The 16,403-nt window shown below is 52.1% G+C and overlaps 1 protein-coding gene across 1 annotated transcript in view; it reads right to left on the minus strand.

The window, feature by feature from the left end:
- Positions 1-11,960, minus strand: part of GALNT14 (polypeptide N-acetylgalactosaminyltransferase 14) — a 99,427-nt gene extending 87,467 nt beyond the window's left edge. The window contains exon 1 of the mRNA XM_069800000.1: positions 11,642-11,960. Coding sequence (XP_069656101.1) covers positions 11,642-11,770 — 129 coding nt within the window. The 5' untranslated portion in view covers positions 11,771-11,960. The remainder of the gene's footprint in view (positions 1-11,641) is intronic.
- Positions 11,961-16,403: the final 4,443 nt, after the last annotated feature.

A 16,403-nucleotide genomic window follows, 5' to 3' on the forward strand; every position in this document is an offset into this window, starting at 1 on the left:
CCTCCCCGAGCCTCACGGTGCCTCAGGCGAAGAACAACATCTGAACGACTTTCCCCAGCATTCGGATGCCTGCCAGAGCTTGCTCTCACCTTGCAAGGCAGATTGTGTTTGTATTTTACATTTGATTTTGGAAATTTCATGTTTCTTGAGTGCGTGCATGCACACAGGAGGTCCCTTTTGAGGAGATACATCCGTAACTGTGCGCAGGAACAGAGGCCACATCACCAGCAGCAGTGGGAACCATGAGCGTACCACTCTTCTCATCATCCGATTGTCTTTTCTTGCCACTTGCAAGTCTAATTTCAGATTTCAGCTATTTCATTCAAAAATGTCCTGGCTAGTTTTCTACTGCAGGGCGATCGAGGTTTGGGCATGGAGAACCAGACTCTCTTTCAAATAACAAAACCAGGGAAGGAAAAAGTTGGTTTGATCCTGTTACAAAATCCTGGTGCCCTATGTTTTGAGATGTCCTTCCTTCTCCAAGCTCTGGGGCTGGGACTTCAAATCAGGCAGATGACAGCCTCTCTGATGGGCTCAGGTATTTCACTTCTCCCTCCCCCCCCCGAGAATGCCACCAAACCAGGCAAAGTGATAAGCCTTTGCAAAGCCTAATTTTGCACAAATACCTGACGCTTCCTAGGACTGCAGCTGAAGTCTCAGCAGATTTCAGACTATTCGTAGACTTTGTCTTCTCACCATTTCTAGCGCTGACCAAATCCTTCACTTATCACCTCTGCAAGGCGGACTTACATCCTTATTTATCCAGAAGCTGTGCAAATACAATTATTACTGCTCGTGAAGCCCTTGGCTGCTAGAGCATCGAGCATGACAGAGAAGTCTGCATGGAAGTGCATAACGTTGTCCTCCATCTGTGAGCTTGGGGTCAGCAAGAAGCAGTAAGGAATAAAACAAAAAAGTTTCTTGAAGAGGGAGCAGAGGCCATCCAGCATGCTGTGCGGGTACTCTTGTACATCATTGCATCGGGCAGGATTCAAACCACATCCACTTAATAGGAGCTAAATTAAAGCGGTAATGGGTACGGCAGCACGCTCCGCTTTAAAACCTCAGTCCGGGTCTTCAAACACCCAGAACAGTATTTTTGTGGGTACTTAATTATATGGTAAAAAAAGGTCAAAACTTAAGAAAAAAAGGCAAATTGATTTTCCTTCCCATTTCCCAGAATTTCAAGCCCACAGCAGAATCGCTGCTAACAGCTTCCCGAGACAGGTGCCATCCCTCCGCCATAGCAAGCTGTCTGTCCATCCCTCCGCCATGGCAAGCTGTCTGTCCATCCCTCCGCCATGGCAAGCTGTCTGTCCATCCCTCCCTCGCTCCGTGCCACGGCAGCTGGGCAGGGAGAGCTGGTCCTGGCCGGCCCCACGCAACACGTGTCATCTCCACCCCAAACTCTGCTCCTCCTGCGCCACGGCCAGCAGACGGCACCGCTGGGGCACCGCTGGGCTGAGCACCCATCCCCAAGGGCTGCACGGTGGGTGGTGCTTTCTTTTCTTAAGAGACCTAAACCAGAGATTTTCCTGCGGGATGGGAGGGCAGGATGGGAGGGCTCTTCACAAAGCGTTTCACAATACCACATGGAGCACACCATACGCAGCCTACACGCTGTACACAGTTTAACTCTGAGCGTTATATGGCTATTCATCCATTTCGATCCCAGTCGCAGGAGCAGATGGCTGTTTAATGCACGTTTGAGTCTCTTTCTCTCCAAATTACACCATATTACGGCACCAGGAAAATGCAGCGGGCATTATAAAAGCCACGGCTCTTCACCGCTCCCTCCCCATCCAGCTCCGCTCTTGCCAAAAGGCAGGACCGTGCGACACGACAGCTTCCCTCCCAGCTCGGCTCCCAGACACCAGCCCCAGCAGCCCCCCTGCATCTTCCCACTGCCCACCCCGCTGGAAAAACCACCCGCCTTCCCCAACCAGATCCTGAGTTTCGCATTTCAGCTTGGTGAGGTCAAAGTGCAAAGAGGCTGCATGCCAAACATCCCCCGAGACAGGTCCCAAAGGATACTAGAGGATATTAGTCCATTCTGAAGGACCCCAAATCAACCCATTGGGTAGATTACCCTGACTCAGAGGAAAAAAAACCTCTTTTAAAAAAAAAAAAAAAAACTAAAAAAAAAAAAATCAATGTTTAATAAAAGGAACTGACCCAAGCCATTGAAAACGAGCCTGCTCGCACCTGTAACTCCTCCTTTCCAGCTTTTCTCTGTCTCACCTAACGACACGCAACTAAAAATTCAATGCACAAGAAAGAAAAGATGTGCACAAACTCCCCCTGGCCCGGGGGGGGGGGGGCTGCAACCGAGGCCTGCGCCACTGAACATACTTGTGTCTTATTTGCAAGCTGTGTGCCTCCATAATGTGTTATGAGGTGTGTTTGTAACCGGCGGATGCCGACAGTGGTCCTTGAGGAGGAAATGGTGTGTGTCTAAATGCAGGCAAAGATACTTAGAAAGCCAAGACAAAGCAGCCTTGCTCTCCTTGCTTGGGCCAAATTACATCCTTTGGACTTATTCCTTCAGTGGCTTCAAAAAAAAAAAAAAGAATAATCCATCTCAATTTCCTTGGCTCTGTGAAAAATGTTTAGAGAATAGTAGGTGATTTCAGAGCTCGTTTGGTTTTGCACGACATGAATCCTGTTCTCCTCGTATCACTTTCCAGTCAGGTTTATTGTTGGTGTTTCCAGTAGAAAACCAAGGAGGGAAAGATTAAAACCCTCAGTTGTACTTGAGATGGTGGGGAAAAAAATAAAATTTAGAAAAAAAGAATAATAATAATCTATCATTCCCTTGTCTTTCAGCCTGATCTGAAAACGAACCTGTTTTGCTTCTGAATCACTTCTCTTCCAGCACCGCACTTCCCGCGGCCCTTCCTGAGACGAGATGCAATCATTAGCTCACTTGCTCCTCCAAATAATATCACAAAGCCGGAGCTTGAGCTGTTTTGCGGTAAATCATCACTAATTTCTGCCTACGTGCGGCAGGGCAGGGTTTGGTGAGGGACACAAGGTTCCCCCCAGCCCCACGGGTGCCACCACCGATGCCTCTGCATCCCTTCTGGCTGGGGACGGTCCCCAACCCAGCGTGTCCCCCGCCACGGAGAAGTGAAACCGGCACGTTGTCCCTTCCCCAAACGCTTCTGTGACACGCGAAGGACGGCTGCGCCTCGCTCGCTCCCTCGGGGCTGCGGTAAGGGTTAATTAAGGCTCATAAGGAGCTTCCAAACAGCGGGATTGAGGCAAACTATTAGTACTACTAATGCCGCCTCCACAAACAAAGCGGTGAACTCTTGCTGAACCTGTCACCACTGATCATTTTCCAAAAGCACACCTTAACGATGAGAAATCATCCTCCTCCTCCCAGCACCCCTGTGCCACGGGCACCCAGAGCCCCAGGCCCCCCAGGACATCCAACACCCACCCCACAGCTCCCCAGGTACCCTATAGACCGATCCAGCCCGACCTAAGGGTGCCCTCCCCACCAGAGCAACAGCTATACTGGAAAACCTCTATCTAGGCAGCCCACCTTCCCTAGCTCCTGTGGAAATACATAGGAAGAGTGGAGCAATACCAATTTAGACAAGCAGAAGATGGGGCCCAAGATCTCCTCCTCAGCTCACTCTTTCCCTAACGTTGACTTCTGCTGAGATTCTGGAACCAAAAAGGGGAAAGAGGGTGGGAAATCAATTTAATTGCAGCTTAGTAAGCAACTGTGCTAAGTGTTGCTGGCAAAATCTGAACATTTCGCTGTGAGAGAAAGGGGGGAAAATGGCTTTTTCATTGCACGAGAAAGTGGATTGAGAGCAACCCCCCCCCATCATCTGCTCCTCCTCACCCCTTCCTTCTTTAAACAGGAGGAAGCCAGCAAGAAACACAGAGCTAACGCCAGCAATCTCCCGCTCACGCTACTCCAATTAATAGTCAATCCACTGCACCCTTTGTCGTTAGGCTACACGTAATTACCCCTTCACGCAAACATCTTTGTTAAACAGATCCTGCTTTTGCTTTCTCTGCAGATACATTCCCCGTAATTGGTTTTATTGCACCAAATGCTGGGCTGCCCTCACAGAAGGGGAACGGCTGTAACTGTGTTTCTCTCTCCCAGCAGCAGTAGGTTGCTTTTGCATTTCCATGGCTTCTCCCAAGCTTGATTTCTCCACGGGCAAAGAGACTAGAGCACCCACAAGTACCAATCTGGCACCCCGTGGGCTGCGCGCACCGGACACAGATCCAAGAAGGACACTCTGCTCGCACCACCTCTGCTCAAACCCCGTATTCAGCTACCCGGGGATTTGCTAGCCTGGGACAAAAATGCCGCACCTGCACTTACAGGGGCTTATAAGACGGTGCTGTTTGCAAGGCTGCCTCTCCCAGCGCTGCCCTTCCAGCGCCTGCGTTCGCCCAGCTCGCGCCTGCTAAACCACAGCAGCTCAGCAGAGAGTGCCCTGCGTGCTCTGCTCTATGCCTAAAAGCAACCTTTCAGCTTCGGGAGGGATGGAAAAACTCTAGTCCCCGTACCATAAAATGCTCTGCAGACCTGCCTTCCCCAGGCACGTTATTCCCGTTTATAGCCCTTACCCTGCAGCCATCCCGTGTGCCAAGTCCCCCTGCCCGTGGGGAGGCAGGCATCCCGCTGCAGAGCCAGGCTCAAGAGACGTCTCGGCAGAGCAAGAGGAAGCAAACCCAGCCAAGACAGGCCCTGGGCCATGAGCACATCAAAATCAATCAGGATGATGTTCTCTTATCGTGGACGGGAAGAGCGAGAAGGAGAAAACAGCCTGGGGTTTTGAGTAAATAATCCACCTCTCTACGTATCTGTCGTGGTTTAACCCACGCAGCTGCTCACTCACTTCCCCCCCACCCGGTGGGATGGGGGAGAGAATCAGGAGGAAAAAAGGTAAAACTCATGGGTTAAGGTAAGAACAGTTTAACAGAACAGAAAGGAAGAAACTAATGATGGTAATAACAACAATAATAAAATGGCAATACTAATAAAAGGATTGGAACATACAAAACAAGCGATGCACAATGCAATTGCTCACCACTCGCCGACCGATGCCCAGTTAGTCCCCAAGCAGCGATCCCCCCTTAGCCCAACTCCCTCCAGTTTATATACTGGGCATGATGCCACATGGTATGGAATACCCCTTTGCCACTTTGGGTCAGCTGTCCTGGCTGTGTCCTGTGCCAACTTCTTGTGCCCCTCCAGCCTTCTCGCTGGCTGGGCGTGAGAAGCTGAAAAATCCTTGACTTGGTCTAAACACTTCTTAGCAACAACTGAAAACATCAGTGTGTTATCAACATTCTTCTCATACTGAACCCAAAACTTAACACTATACCAGCTACTAGAAAGAAAATTAACTCTACCCCAGCCAAAACCAGGACATATCTGAGGTGGTGAAAGAATAAATAGGAAAAAATATCTCCCCTGATAGTCAGCATCTCTCTCAAGCGTGGAGACACTTCACAATATCTGTGCTGTGTCTAGGATGCCTCGGCATCCAGACACAGAACTGATTTCAGAGACCTCCCTGTTCAAAAGCAGGACTTTCTTTTGTCAAGCCCACTCCTAAGGGTCACTAAAGGCTCAGGGCCACAAATGAGCCAGAGCTGAGCCCTCCTAAAAACCCAGCTGCAGGGACAAAGGCTTGGACCCTTCCCTGTCACCTACCAAGGGGATGCCATGCCACACTGCCATGCCAGCCGGCGAGGGACGCTGCACCCAGAGCGATCCCGCTGGCAACATGTGGTGCTCCGCAGGGACCTTGCCAGGAGAAGCAGATTAAAAGACAGACCGTGAAACTCCTGAGCGCAGCTCACCCTGGGAGCATCACCACCTCCGACACCCCTTCAGAGCACAGCGGCAGGACTTTTCCAGCTCTTTCTATCCTTCCAGAGCAGAATATAAAGTATTTTTCTTTTTCTGGTGCTCAACACCTCTTGTCAACAAGACACATACCAGCTGCATAGAAATTTATTTAGTATCTTACCAGCAAAGAAGCAGAATCCTTGCATCTTCTCCCTCCTTCCCTGATATACATTTTTTTTAAAGCACCAAGCTAGGAAAGGCACCTGGACATCCTGATGCTCACTGTTTTGCAAAGCAAACAGGTCTTGTTCAATCAATATTTATGCCCCCATCAGTCACAGCCGCAACACAGAGCTCTACCAGAATGTAATGGGGGTAAAATTCATTCGTTGCAATTACCAATGAAAAATTAACAGGGTTTTCATTGACAGCTTATTGTTTCACAGGTATCTCAGAGAGCACCTTGATGTGCAGTGGGTAGATTAATTAAACGAGACATACAAGACAGGCTGCTCACCATTTGTCTGCAGCTGGTTTAGTAGCCGAGGTGACTGGGTGCTGACTTCGGCAGGACTTCTTGCCTCGCTCCTGCTCCATGAGGATGCAGGTATTTGAACAAGGAGGTGGCCGTGCTGGGAAAATCTCTTTCCCAAGCCCACCAGAAGGAAGGCAAGCGCTTGAGAAACGGCACCCGTTGATGCACCGGACCTGTCCCATCTGGTCCCACAGATGAGGACAGCTTGGGCATGGTTTTCTGTTTTGTACTTCCACATCCATCACTAAATACACCAGCAGTAGAGAGCAATGGGATTCCACCCCACCTCCCGCACCAGCAAAGGTCTGGACATGCTAGAAAGCCTGCGTTTGCTCCTAGAGATTTCAGGGTGGGATTTCACCAGCAAAGCATGACAGAAGTTTCCTCTTCTCTCCCATCCTGGACCTACCCATGCCCCCAGCCAACACCAGCTTCCCCGGTATCAAACGCTCTGCCTTTTTGTTCCCGACAGCTTTGCCACTTCAATCCCATAATTGTTAAGATCTGAATTTTTGCAGGATACACAGTTATTTTAATCTGTTAAGTGGCTCTGCTGCTATAAAACTGACAGGAATTTAATATCTGGAGACTGTCAGCTGAGCTCCAGGTGCTGAGGCTTTCTAGATGGCGATGATGCAGAAGGAAGCGCAGGCTGGTGCGAGGCACACAAGCGCAAAGCTGGCAAGCGTCCCTTCACATCGAGGTCCGATCCTGCAGGATGCTGGGCACACCAGAGCACTTGGAGCAGGCAGAAAGGGTGCTGAGCCTTTCGTTATCTCCCAGGAGCCATCCCCCAGCTGCATTTGCACACACTTGGAAAGGAGCTGTTGCATTGCAAACACTAGTACAAGTCAAGTGTATCAGCTCACTTAAAGGAACTTTTCCTCAGTAGCTTTTCTCCTGTGATCCAGCCCCTGACGGACCCGCATTCCCTCCAGAGGCTGTCAGCTGTGCTTCAGCCATTCATCAGAGGGAGCAAGGCAGCATGCAGGAGGGAACGAAGTGAAATAAAAACCCCAAACCCAACAAAAAACCTCTTTGTGCCCCTCCTGCACACACTGCTGGCCCCGAGCACCGGAGCCCAGACCCCCCGCCAGCCCCTCACTGCTGCAGGGCTCTGCTATACAGCCAGCTTCCCACTTTGGTCTGATATGGATTCACCAGGTGGAGAAGATGAGATGACCAAGGGGCTGTCACCTACTCCTCTCCTGCTCCCTCATTAGCATCCCCCAGGGCCACACGGCTGCAGGCTGGCACGGGCACCGGCACGCTAGCAAAACATCACTGCGGAGCCAACTACACGTACTCCTCACAAATCGATTTGGGAATTTGCTTGTAATTAATCCCGCGTATCAGTTCCTCTCATTATTTCTTAATGTAATTAAGTTATTAATTTATACGTTCCCCCTCCCTTCCCAAAGCGAAGGGCCGGATCAGAGGGAGGCAGGGGAGATGGACCTGCACTACCGCCCGGCCACAAGCCCGGATCCCCGGATCCCATGCCAAGCCCCGGCACCGCTTCCCTGTGTGACTTCAGGTGGGTCACCGGCAGCCTGATTTTCCAAGAGGGCTGAGCAATTCCAATTCCTCTGGAGTCAACGAGAGCCAGAAGGATACAAAGTTCAGTTAACCTCTCCAGGTCCTGGTCTATCCTGCTGGAAAACTGCCGGGGCAGGGAGACAAGCTGGAACTAATTAATGCTCGCAAAGTATTTTGAAACCCTCTGCCAAAAGGCAGGGAGGGCAGGAGGCATCGACGAGTCCCAGCTCATCCGTAACCCCGACCAGCCCCATGTCCTTACACCTTCATCCATCAGACTCGGCTCTCCTCCAGGCTGAGCCCACGGCAGCTAACCAGACACCCGGCCGGGCCATGCGGGCGACGCACCCTGGCAGAGGCAGGCACACCGCTACGGCTCCTCAGCCAATTTACAGGACTTTATAAAGGGCAGGGAAAGGGCAAGGGCAAGTTTCCCTTACTGCACTAATAGGAATTGACCTGCCCTTTGAAAGAGAGAAAAAAAGCCCAAGTGACAGCAGTAATAACAGCACCGGAGGGACTGGGGAAGTTGTCCCGGGAACAGCTTCACGGTCCTAAATGGAGCAAGTTATTTTCTTCCATACTCTACCAGCCCTGCAAGGTTACTACACCCCACAGCCAGGAGGGAGTCCCACACCCTAAAAATCCAGCCTCAGCCTGCTTTGGCCGCCCCAGCATGTACCGCCAGCGGCTGCAAGCGGCAGGGAGGAGGAGGAGGGAAAGGAGGCAGCAGGGATTGAGGGGAGCAAGGGCTGGCAAGAAGAAGGGGGGCCCTCTGAGCCTGCCTGCCACTGGGCAGCGGTGAGAGATGCACGGAGACAGGATTGGGGGGGGGGGGGGGAAGAGGAGGTGAAGCCAAGTTAGTTAAAACAGATGACTGTGCCTACCTCTTTGTGCATGAGCAGCTCAGGAAAGATCAGCTACCGCCGTCGGACCTGCCCTGAACACCCGTCCCACTGGGGCCACGAGAGGCCAAGCCAGCAGTGTGTTTCGAGGGTAGGCAGGACCCAAAGACCACAGCGGACCCCTCACCCCGAGGGCCTGCTCCTTAGATACCTTGCCGACCCCAACATATAGCTCTCTGGCTATAGGAAAAACATCCCAAGTCTTCCTTCGGGAAGATGAGTGCTGGATCCGGCACAAGATTAGGGGTAAAGGGAGGTGGTGGGGGGGTGCAGACCAAAATAACAGCGACGGATGGGCAAGCCCTCCATGCAGCCGAGGGTGGCAGCTCCGCGAGCAGCAGCTCTGCCACTGGCCCTGGGCAAACCACCAACACGCCACAGCCTGCCGGCAAGCTCAGACACCATGGCATTCCGGCACCGGACACGTGCCGAGAGCCCTGCTGGGAAACTGGCACGGGCAGGAGGAGGCATTACCAGCTGGAGCCTGACTAGAAGGGTCTAAAGGTTAAATCCACATGAGGCATGATATATGGTGTGCATATGGCCACAGAAATAAAGCTTGATTGAGAGAGAAGGCAGAAGGGAGAGGGGGGATAAAAAAAAGCCCACATCAGAAAACGCTGCCAGGAAAGTTGATACGGATTTGCTCCATTTTTTTCCACCATAGCTGCGTTGCAAAGTTTGCACTGCCATTAGCAACCTGCTACCTCCATTCGTTTCTTGAGGAATGTGGGAGGACAACTCTGCTCAAGTTTCCATCATCGGCAGCCAGTCCCGCTGGCTGGGAACGGGACACACCGCCAGGCTCCTCTCTGGACCACAGCATCCCTGCCTCTGGTACCCAAGTCAGCTCTGCAGCCATTCAGAGAGGTTAACTGAAGTGACACCATGTCCCCGCGCTCACAACCAGCTTATAATTCATACTGCTCAAAAGCGGTTTCCAAAGCCAAAAAATGTAATGCATTAAAAAAAAAAATTTAAAAAAATCAGCACTGTATGGATCTCAAGGGGATGCAACTGTTTTGATGGAAAATTCAGAGGAAATGAAGGAGAGGCAATTTTAGCAGTCAAATTGCTGGAGTTATGGCAACTTGGCAGTTGCAGCTTCGAAACTCAGGGCCTGATCCTGCATGATGGGAGAAGTTTGCTTCGCCAGCTGTAGGAGCCCAGCCTGGCCCCTAACAGCATCAGCAACCTGCACCTCAGGGTGGGGGGAGCCTTGAACAGGAGCAGAGAGCCAAATGGGCTACAAAACGGCAGCAATTCAGCTGCAGCTGCTGCTAAGCGAGAAGCAAGGTTCATTTCAAGGAGAATACAGGAGCTCACATCAAACAGAGGAGGTCTTATTTTGCAATTTTTAAGAACGCAGTGCCGACAGAAACCTACTGACACCAAAGCATAGTTATGGTTAAGAAAGGGCTTGTCTTCTAACTCTGTTTTCAGTGACTTATTGCCTTCCCCCGCTTAAATAAATAAATAAATCTATATATAATTATTTATTTTGGGGCCTGAAATTGCATAGATTCATTCCCCTCTGCTAGGATTGAAAGATTTCTGAAAGCCTGAGAAAACCTCCTCAATCATTTTTATTTAAAAAACATGGAAAACCAATAATTCCTCAGGACGAAAAAAATCAAAGTAAGCTTTATGAGTTCTGACTTTTTTTTTTTTTCCCCAATCAAGCCATTAATTCAGTTGCAGAGGTGACGCATATATGAGACTCTCCAAAGACCTGGCCAACACGTATAGTTGCCGTATGCCACAGGCCAAACACTCAGTTGCGTGTCATCGGTGCAAAAAAGGGGCTGAGGGCTCGCAGCCTTCCTCTGCTGCAATAACCCTTAATCTCAGCAGATTTTCAGGACCTGGGCTCTAACCCCGATTAATTTATTCAAGATTTACAACACTAACTAAGAGCAGCATCTAATCCGCCTCCCTTGGAAAGTTAACCCTCAGCTAAGCTCAGCCGTGAGAGAGGAGAGGACGTGGGACCTTGCTCAAACGACGCTGACTGCCGCTCCCCTGCTTTTCACACCGTTTGGGCAGTGAAACTCCTCTGTTTCGCTCCCTGTGTCGAGTGGGATGCTCTTCGCATCTCGCCTGTGCCGTCACTCCGGTGCACGCCGGGGACTCAAAACATGCCACAGAAACACGCGACTGCGCCCTTCTCCCACCCAGGCTGAGAGTTACAGGGCAACGCTCCTACCCACGCCCTGCCTTCAAACAAAAACCCGTAATTAAAAAAAGCCCCAGAGGTTTAACCCGGCCGACGCACCTGCAGCTCTGCCAGCCGACGTGCCCCAACCGTGGACCACCTAAACGCTCTCCCATCTACTCCCCTCTCGCTTCGGATGAGGGAGAAGATGGAGCCCTTCTCGTTTAGGAAAGAGCTCGGAAACGCTGCGTGACCCCTTCACCCGGGCCAGGTCTCGCCCGTCCCCCACGCGTGACACAAACCACGCCGCCTCGCCTTCTTGGGGTCCCCCCGCTCCCCAGGAACCCAAGGCCCGAAGGATGCTCGAAGTTGTTGGCGGGGCAGAAGGGCCGCCACACTCCCACCCCCGCCCCCGCGGCTCGGGGACCCCCAACGGCCGCGGCCCCCGGTGAACCGCGGGGCGGAGGGGCCGGCTGGGATCGTCCGTCGCCCGAGGCGGGGGTAAGGAAAGGGCCCGACCCCCTGCCAGGGCCACAGAGCCGGTGCAAAACTTTAAAGGGGAGCGCCATGGGGGGGGGGCCGCAAACCGCCGGCAAGTTCTTCCCCGGGCTGCGCGCCCTTAACCCGCCGGCTCCGTCTCGCCCCCGTCCCCGTCCCCGCCGACCCTTCCTTACCTCCGGCGTGTGCCCCTCGGCTCCCGCCGCCTCCAACTTCCTCCTCGCCCCGAAGAAGAAGAGGAGGAGGGCGGCGAGCCAGAGCACCCCCAGCAGAGACAGCGCCAGCCGCCGCGTCGGCCGCCTCATCCTCGGGAGGGGAGGGGGGAAAAAGTGTCCGGGGGGCGGTGGGGGATGAAGGGCCGGGGGGAGGAGGGGGGAGGAGAGGGGAGGGGGGTGGGCGCCTCAGGGGGCAGCGGGAGCGGGGCTAAGCGGGGAGGAGGGTCTCGCCCGCCCGCCTCGGAGCCGGCGATGCGAGTCCCGGGCTGTGCATGCTCTGCAGGGGAGGGGAGGAGGAGGAGGAGGAGGAGGAAGAGGAGGAGGAGGAGGAGGAGGAGGAGGAGGCGCCGGGCAGGGAGGAGGGGGGGCTGGAGCCGGTACCGGAGTCGGTCGCCGAGGGAAGGTGCTGGGCGCAGCCCGGTACCCCGGGGGAGGTGCGGGGCCGCGCCGCTGCCCTGCTCGCTCCGCCGGGCACCGCACAGCACCGCACCGGCGGGGACGGAGACACCGAGCACAGCACAGGGTTCGATGGGGCGGGGGGGTAAGCGGGGACGCCCATCTCTCTCCCCTCCCACGCACCGCGAGTGGGTCCAGGCCGCTGCCCAGCGCCCCCGAAGGATGCGCGGGGCCGGGCAGAGCCGCGGCGAAGTTGGCCCGGGCCGGTCCCGGTCCCGGTCCCGGTCCGGCTGCGGGGCGAGGGGAGGCCACGGTTCAGCAACACACAGAGAAGGCTCAGACAAGACGGGAAGATTAATTTATCCAATTGAAACAGCAGGGGGAATTCAGGTAGGTGGAATTTAATTACTGGATTTAGAAGAGAAGATGTGAGTCTCCGGAGCTGTCAAGAGCACTTAAAAAATAAAATCATAATCATCAGCTGTTAGTATGCCGGCAGCAGTTCGGTGCCGGCCCTCAGCCATCATCCCTGTCCCGTGGGGTGCTCCCTGCTGGCTCCACACACGGCTCCGGCACGGCAAGCCTGGCCGCACAGGGCAGCCAAAGTGCGAATTACAGACATTGCTAAGGGAAGAAAAAAAAAACCAAAACAACCCAAACCAGAAAAAAAAAACTCCAGAAAAGAGCTGCCTCACCCAGCTGTCCCTGCTCACCTGCCTGACTGGCTGCTCTTCCAATCCTGCCACTGACAAGCATTGCACGAGCTGAGCAATCCCTTGCAGAAGACATTAGAGAATAAAGTAAGTATTGGAGCAGATGTGAGTCATTCATGTTAGCAGAAAACTATGGAACAAACCCCATAAAAAAAGGAATCCATGCATAAAGTAACATATGGAATGAATTTGAGATAAGATGTCAAATGCTGGAAAGTCCAATGCACATGTTGTAAACAACCTCTCCTATGCATTTCCCACACACTCCTCCTGGTTTTATTATTTCCTGCAGTTGTTTTCTGTCACTTGCTAATTTATCATTTGTGATCTTCATCCTCTGTCCTCCTCTGATTTATTTCCAGGGCTCAGTAAGCCCTTCTCCCCTAACATAATCCATGCCTCTCAGGCCCAACATTCACAGAAAGATGCCCAGATAAAAATTTCATTAGCATCCACAAAAAGGGACATTTCTCTTTCTTTGTTTTAAGGCCATCTGACTTTGAAACGCCTTTACCAGAATGATGAAATCCAGGTCCAGCAGGCAGGCTTAGGCTGAACTTTGTTTTACAACAACGTCAGCAGCGCAGCCAAGCGGGAGCAGAGCTAACCGGGTGGGAAGAGAGCGGAAAGCCCTCAAGCCCTGGTGAGCCACCAGCTTGACATAGCATGGGAAGCCCGCACCAGCCTGAAAATGCCACCTCTTCCCATCGTGCCCATCATTTGTCACACTAATTAACCTTCCTCAGCCCTGTGCTCAGGGTAGCAGGACCACCAAGCTCTGGCTCTGCCACGAGACATCTCTGCCCAACCTAGAGAGAACCTGCAGGTATTGCTCTCTTCCCTGGACTGTTGCTTTATGCTTTCTCCTGAAAGTTAAGGTGAAGCACCTGAGCAACTTTCAGCAGCTGAGGCACATCAATGGTGGCCTTTCACATGGCTTATAGTTATTTTCTTACCTTCTGCCCAACCTAGCTATTGGCATATGCTGGTTGCTGGTTCTCACATACCTCCCTCTAACCCTTTTAGAGCAGAAATGGCTTTCTGACCGAAAAGATCATCTTGCCACAAGTGGAAAGTAGCTGCTGGCATTTTCCTGGCTGGGACAAAGCGACCTCGGCTGCTGTAACACAGCGTTCCCCCAACACGCTTGCAGAGGCTGCTGAGCTTTTCCTACCAGACCTTGCTCCATGCTAGGAGAGTTTTTCCAGATAAAGGCACCTGGGTGTTATCATTCAAAGCTGGATTAAAAACATCATCTTTTTGTAGGTCAGACTTTCAGCAGAAGTTATTACAAAATATAGGGGGGGAAATACAGAAAATATCAGGGAAGTACATTACAAATTAGATTACAGGTAAGGTAATAAATAGGACAGACCTGACAAAAATGCAATCAGATAATGCTATCTTATTACCTTGAGAAACAACTCCCTCTGCTGAGGGAAAGCTTTATTGGCAGGGCTTGGCACCGTGATGAATAACCCACTGTGCCCAGCCGAGATAACGGGCAAAGGCCTGACTCTTCCCCGCTGGCACTGCCGTTACACCAGCGAGGAGAGTGATGCTGTACAAATCCCTGCCTGCTGGAGCCCTGGGGCTGCTCTGTGCAGGGGCCCCGTGATGAGACGGGAGATTCGAGGAGCTCTAGCAATGCATGCCATCTCCAGGAAAGTATATTCCTCCTGACCGTGTGTGTGTGTGTGCTGGGACAGATAATATATCAAGCAGACGATGGTAACAGCTATTTAAACAAGAATAAGGCAAGAGTACAAATCTCGAGGTTCAGCGTTATATGAAGTCATGGACTTTCAGAGACATGTATAAAAATCCTACTGCAATTCCATTAAAACCACGGCAATAAAAAAAAATCTTCTGTTTTATTATTGATACCTATCTTTCCCATTTTTCTAATTTTTCATCGAGGTCCCACCTTTAAGTAAAGGGTGGTAAGGGAAAGTAGCTCTCCTCACTAGTTCAAGGGCATCTGTAAAGCACATTTCAAGGGAATTTCATCTCACCAGGTCTACAAACCAGCTGGGCACTGCTTCAGTGCAGTTTTTACTAGGAATACTCCTGGGTTTGGGTTTGGTTCACGTCTGAGATTCCCATCCACTGCGAAAAAAACATGTTTCTTTTCCAAAAGAATCGCAAATAGTTTGCAGTTTGTTCTGAGAAAGTTGCAAGGGGCTTAAACAGATACACTCAAGAAGTGATCAGGTGAAAGGACCAAAATCTATCCCCAACTTGGGATGCTGAGGAGTCTTGGCTGAACATCCCATGTTGTTGTAAGATGGAGTAACCCCACCGAGCCCTGGCTGAAAAGGGGCTTCTAGGACACGGAGCTCCACTGCCAGGGTAGGATCTGGCACGGTCAGTGGTTTGGGGCAGCCCAGCTCTCACTGCTGTTCATGGCAGCGCAGGTTCCCCACGAAGATGTGCTGCTTGCAGTAGCAGATACATCAGAAAGAGTACGTTTGCAAAAATAAGAGATCAGCGTTTGAAAGGGTCAGCATGGAAATATGTGGTTACACAGGGAGATGGATCTCGTTCAGTGGTCAACGGCACCCTTGTGGTCCCTGCTCCAGGCTTGGGGAAAGAAGCTAATACAGAAGTTTCTCTCCCACCCCTGGAAGAGGGTGTGCTACACCTACTGAATTTAACCACGCTGAGGACAGGGCCAGGAGAGGAGGGAGAACACATCGAGCTGCTCCCAAATAGCTGTTTTGGCAAGTGCTGAGCGTTGGCGTGTTTCACAAGAAGCCCAGCTGTCCCTCGCCACCCGGCAGCCGGGGTGCCAGCCGAGGTGTGGGGCCCCCAGGAGAGCAAGCCAACACTTGCCCCTGGCCCAGGCACCATCCCAACAGCCCCGACCTGCTCCCCCGGGATGACTCAGAAACCATTTGCTCCTTGTCTAGGGGTGGAGCTGTGCTTTGAATGCAAACAGTCGTGTCGGTGCCTCTTTTAGGTTTATATTTAATACAGGAACAAAAATCCCTTTTTGGATCTGCAGCTGTTCAAAAGCCTCCAGGTCACATGGTCTGTTCCTAATCCAGTCAACGTGGGCAGAAGAAGGGGAGAAGCCAGCAAGTCCTTTGCACGGGAGCAAGGAGAGATCGTTGCTTTGCCGTGGGGCTCCACCGGCTCCGCGGCACTCGTCACCGCCGTGCCTTGGCCCCATGGCACGTTGCTGCAAGGGTGCAAGCGTGCGCTGAGCTGGTGGTTCCTAGCTGCAGCTGCCATCGCACACAGCCCTCAGGGCTGTGAACGGCAGCGAGGACTCTCTGCTGCATCAGGCAGTACCCTACCATCTCAAAAAGCAGCTTCCATGATGGCTGCTGAAGATACTGTGAACATTATCCCACATTTTTGTGGCAGGTAAGCTCTACCTTTGCTTTCGTGCTGTAATGGAACCAAAAAAAAAAAAAGACAATGTTCTCCCTGTGTGCCCTCAGAGAAGACCACAAACGTTAGAGACAGCTCTGGCCTAATACCAGGAAAATTTTAAGTTGAAGTTCTTTAAAAATTAAAAGATTCATAGTTGGCTGTCTCTCTTCCCTCACCGAGGTAACAGAACTGTAGCTTGTCCTACATCTGCAGCCTAAACTGGAGGGTCAAAC

The sequence above is a fragment of the Haliaeetus albicilla genome, chromosome 13 (genome assembly GCF_947461875.1).
Source record: "Haliaeetus albicilla chromosome 13, bHalAlb1.1, whole genome shotgun sequence".
Classification (NCBI taxonomy): domain Eukaryota; kingdom Metazoa; phylum Chordata; class Aves; order Accipitriformes; family Accipitridae; genus Haliaeetus; species Haliaeetus albicilla.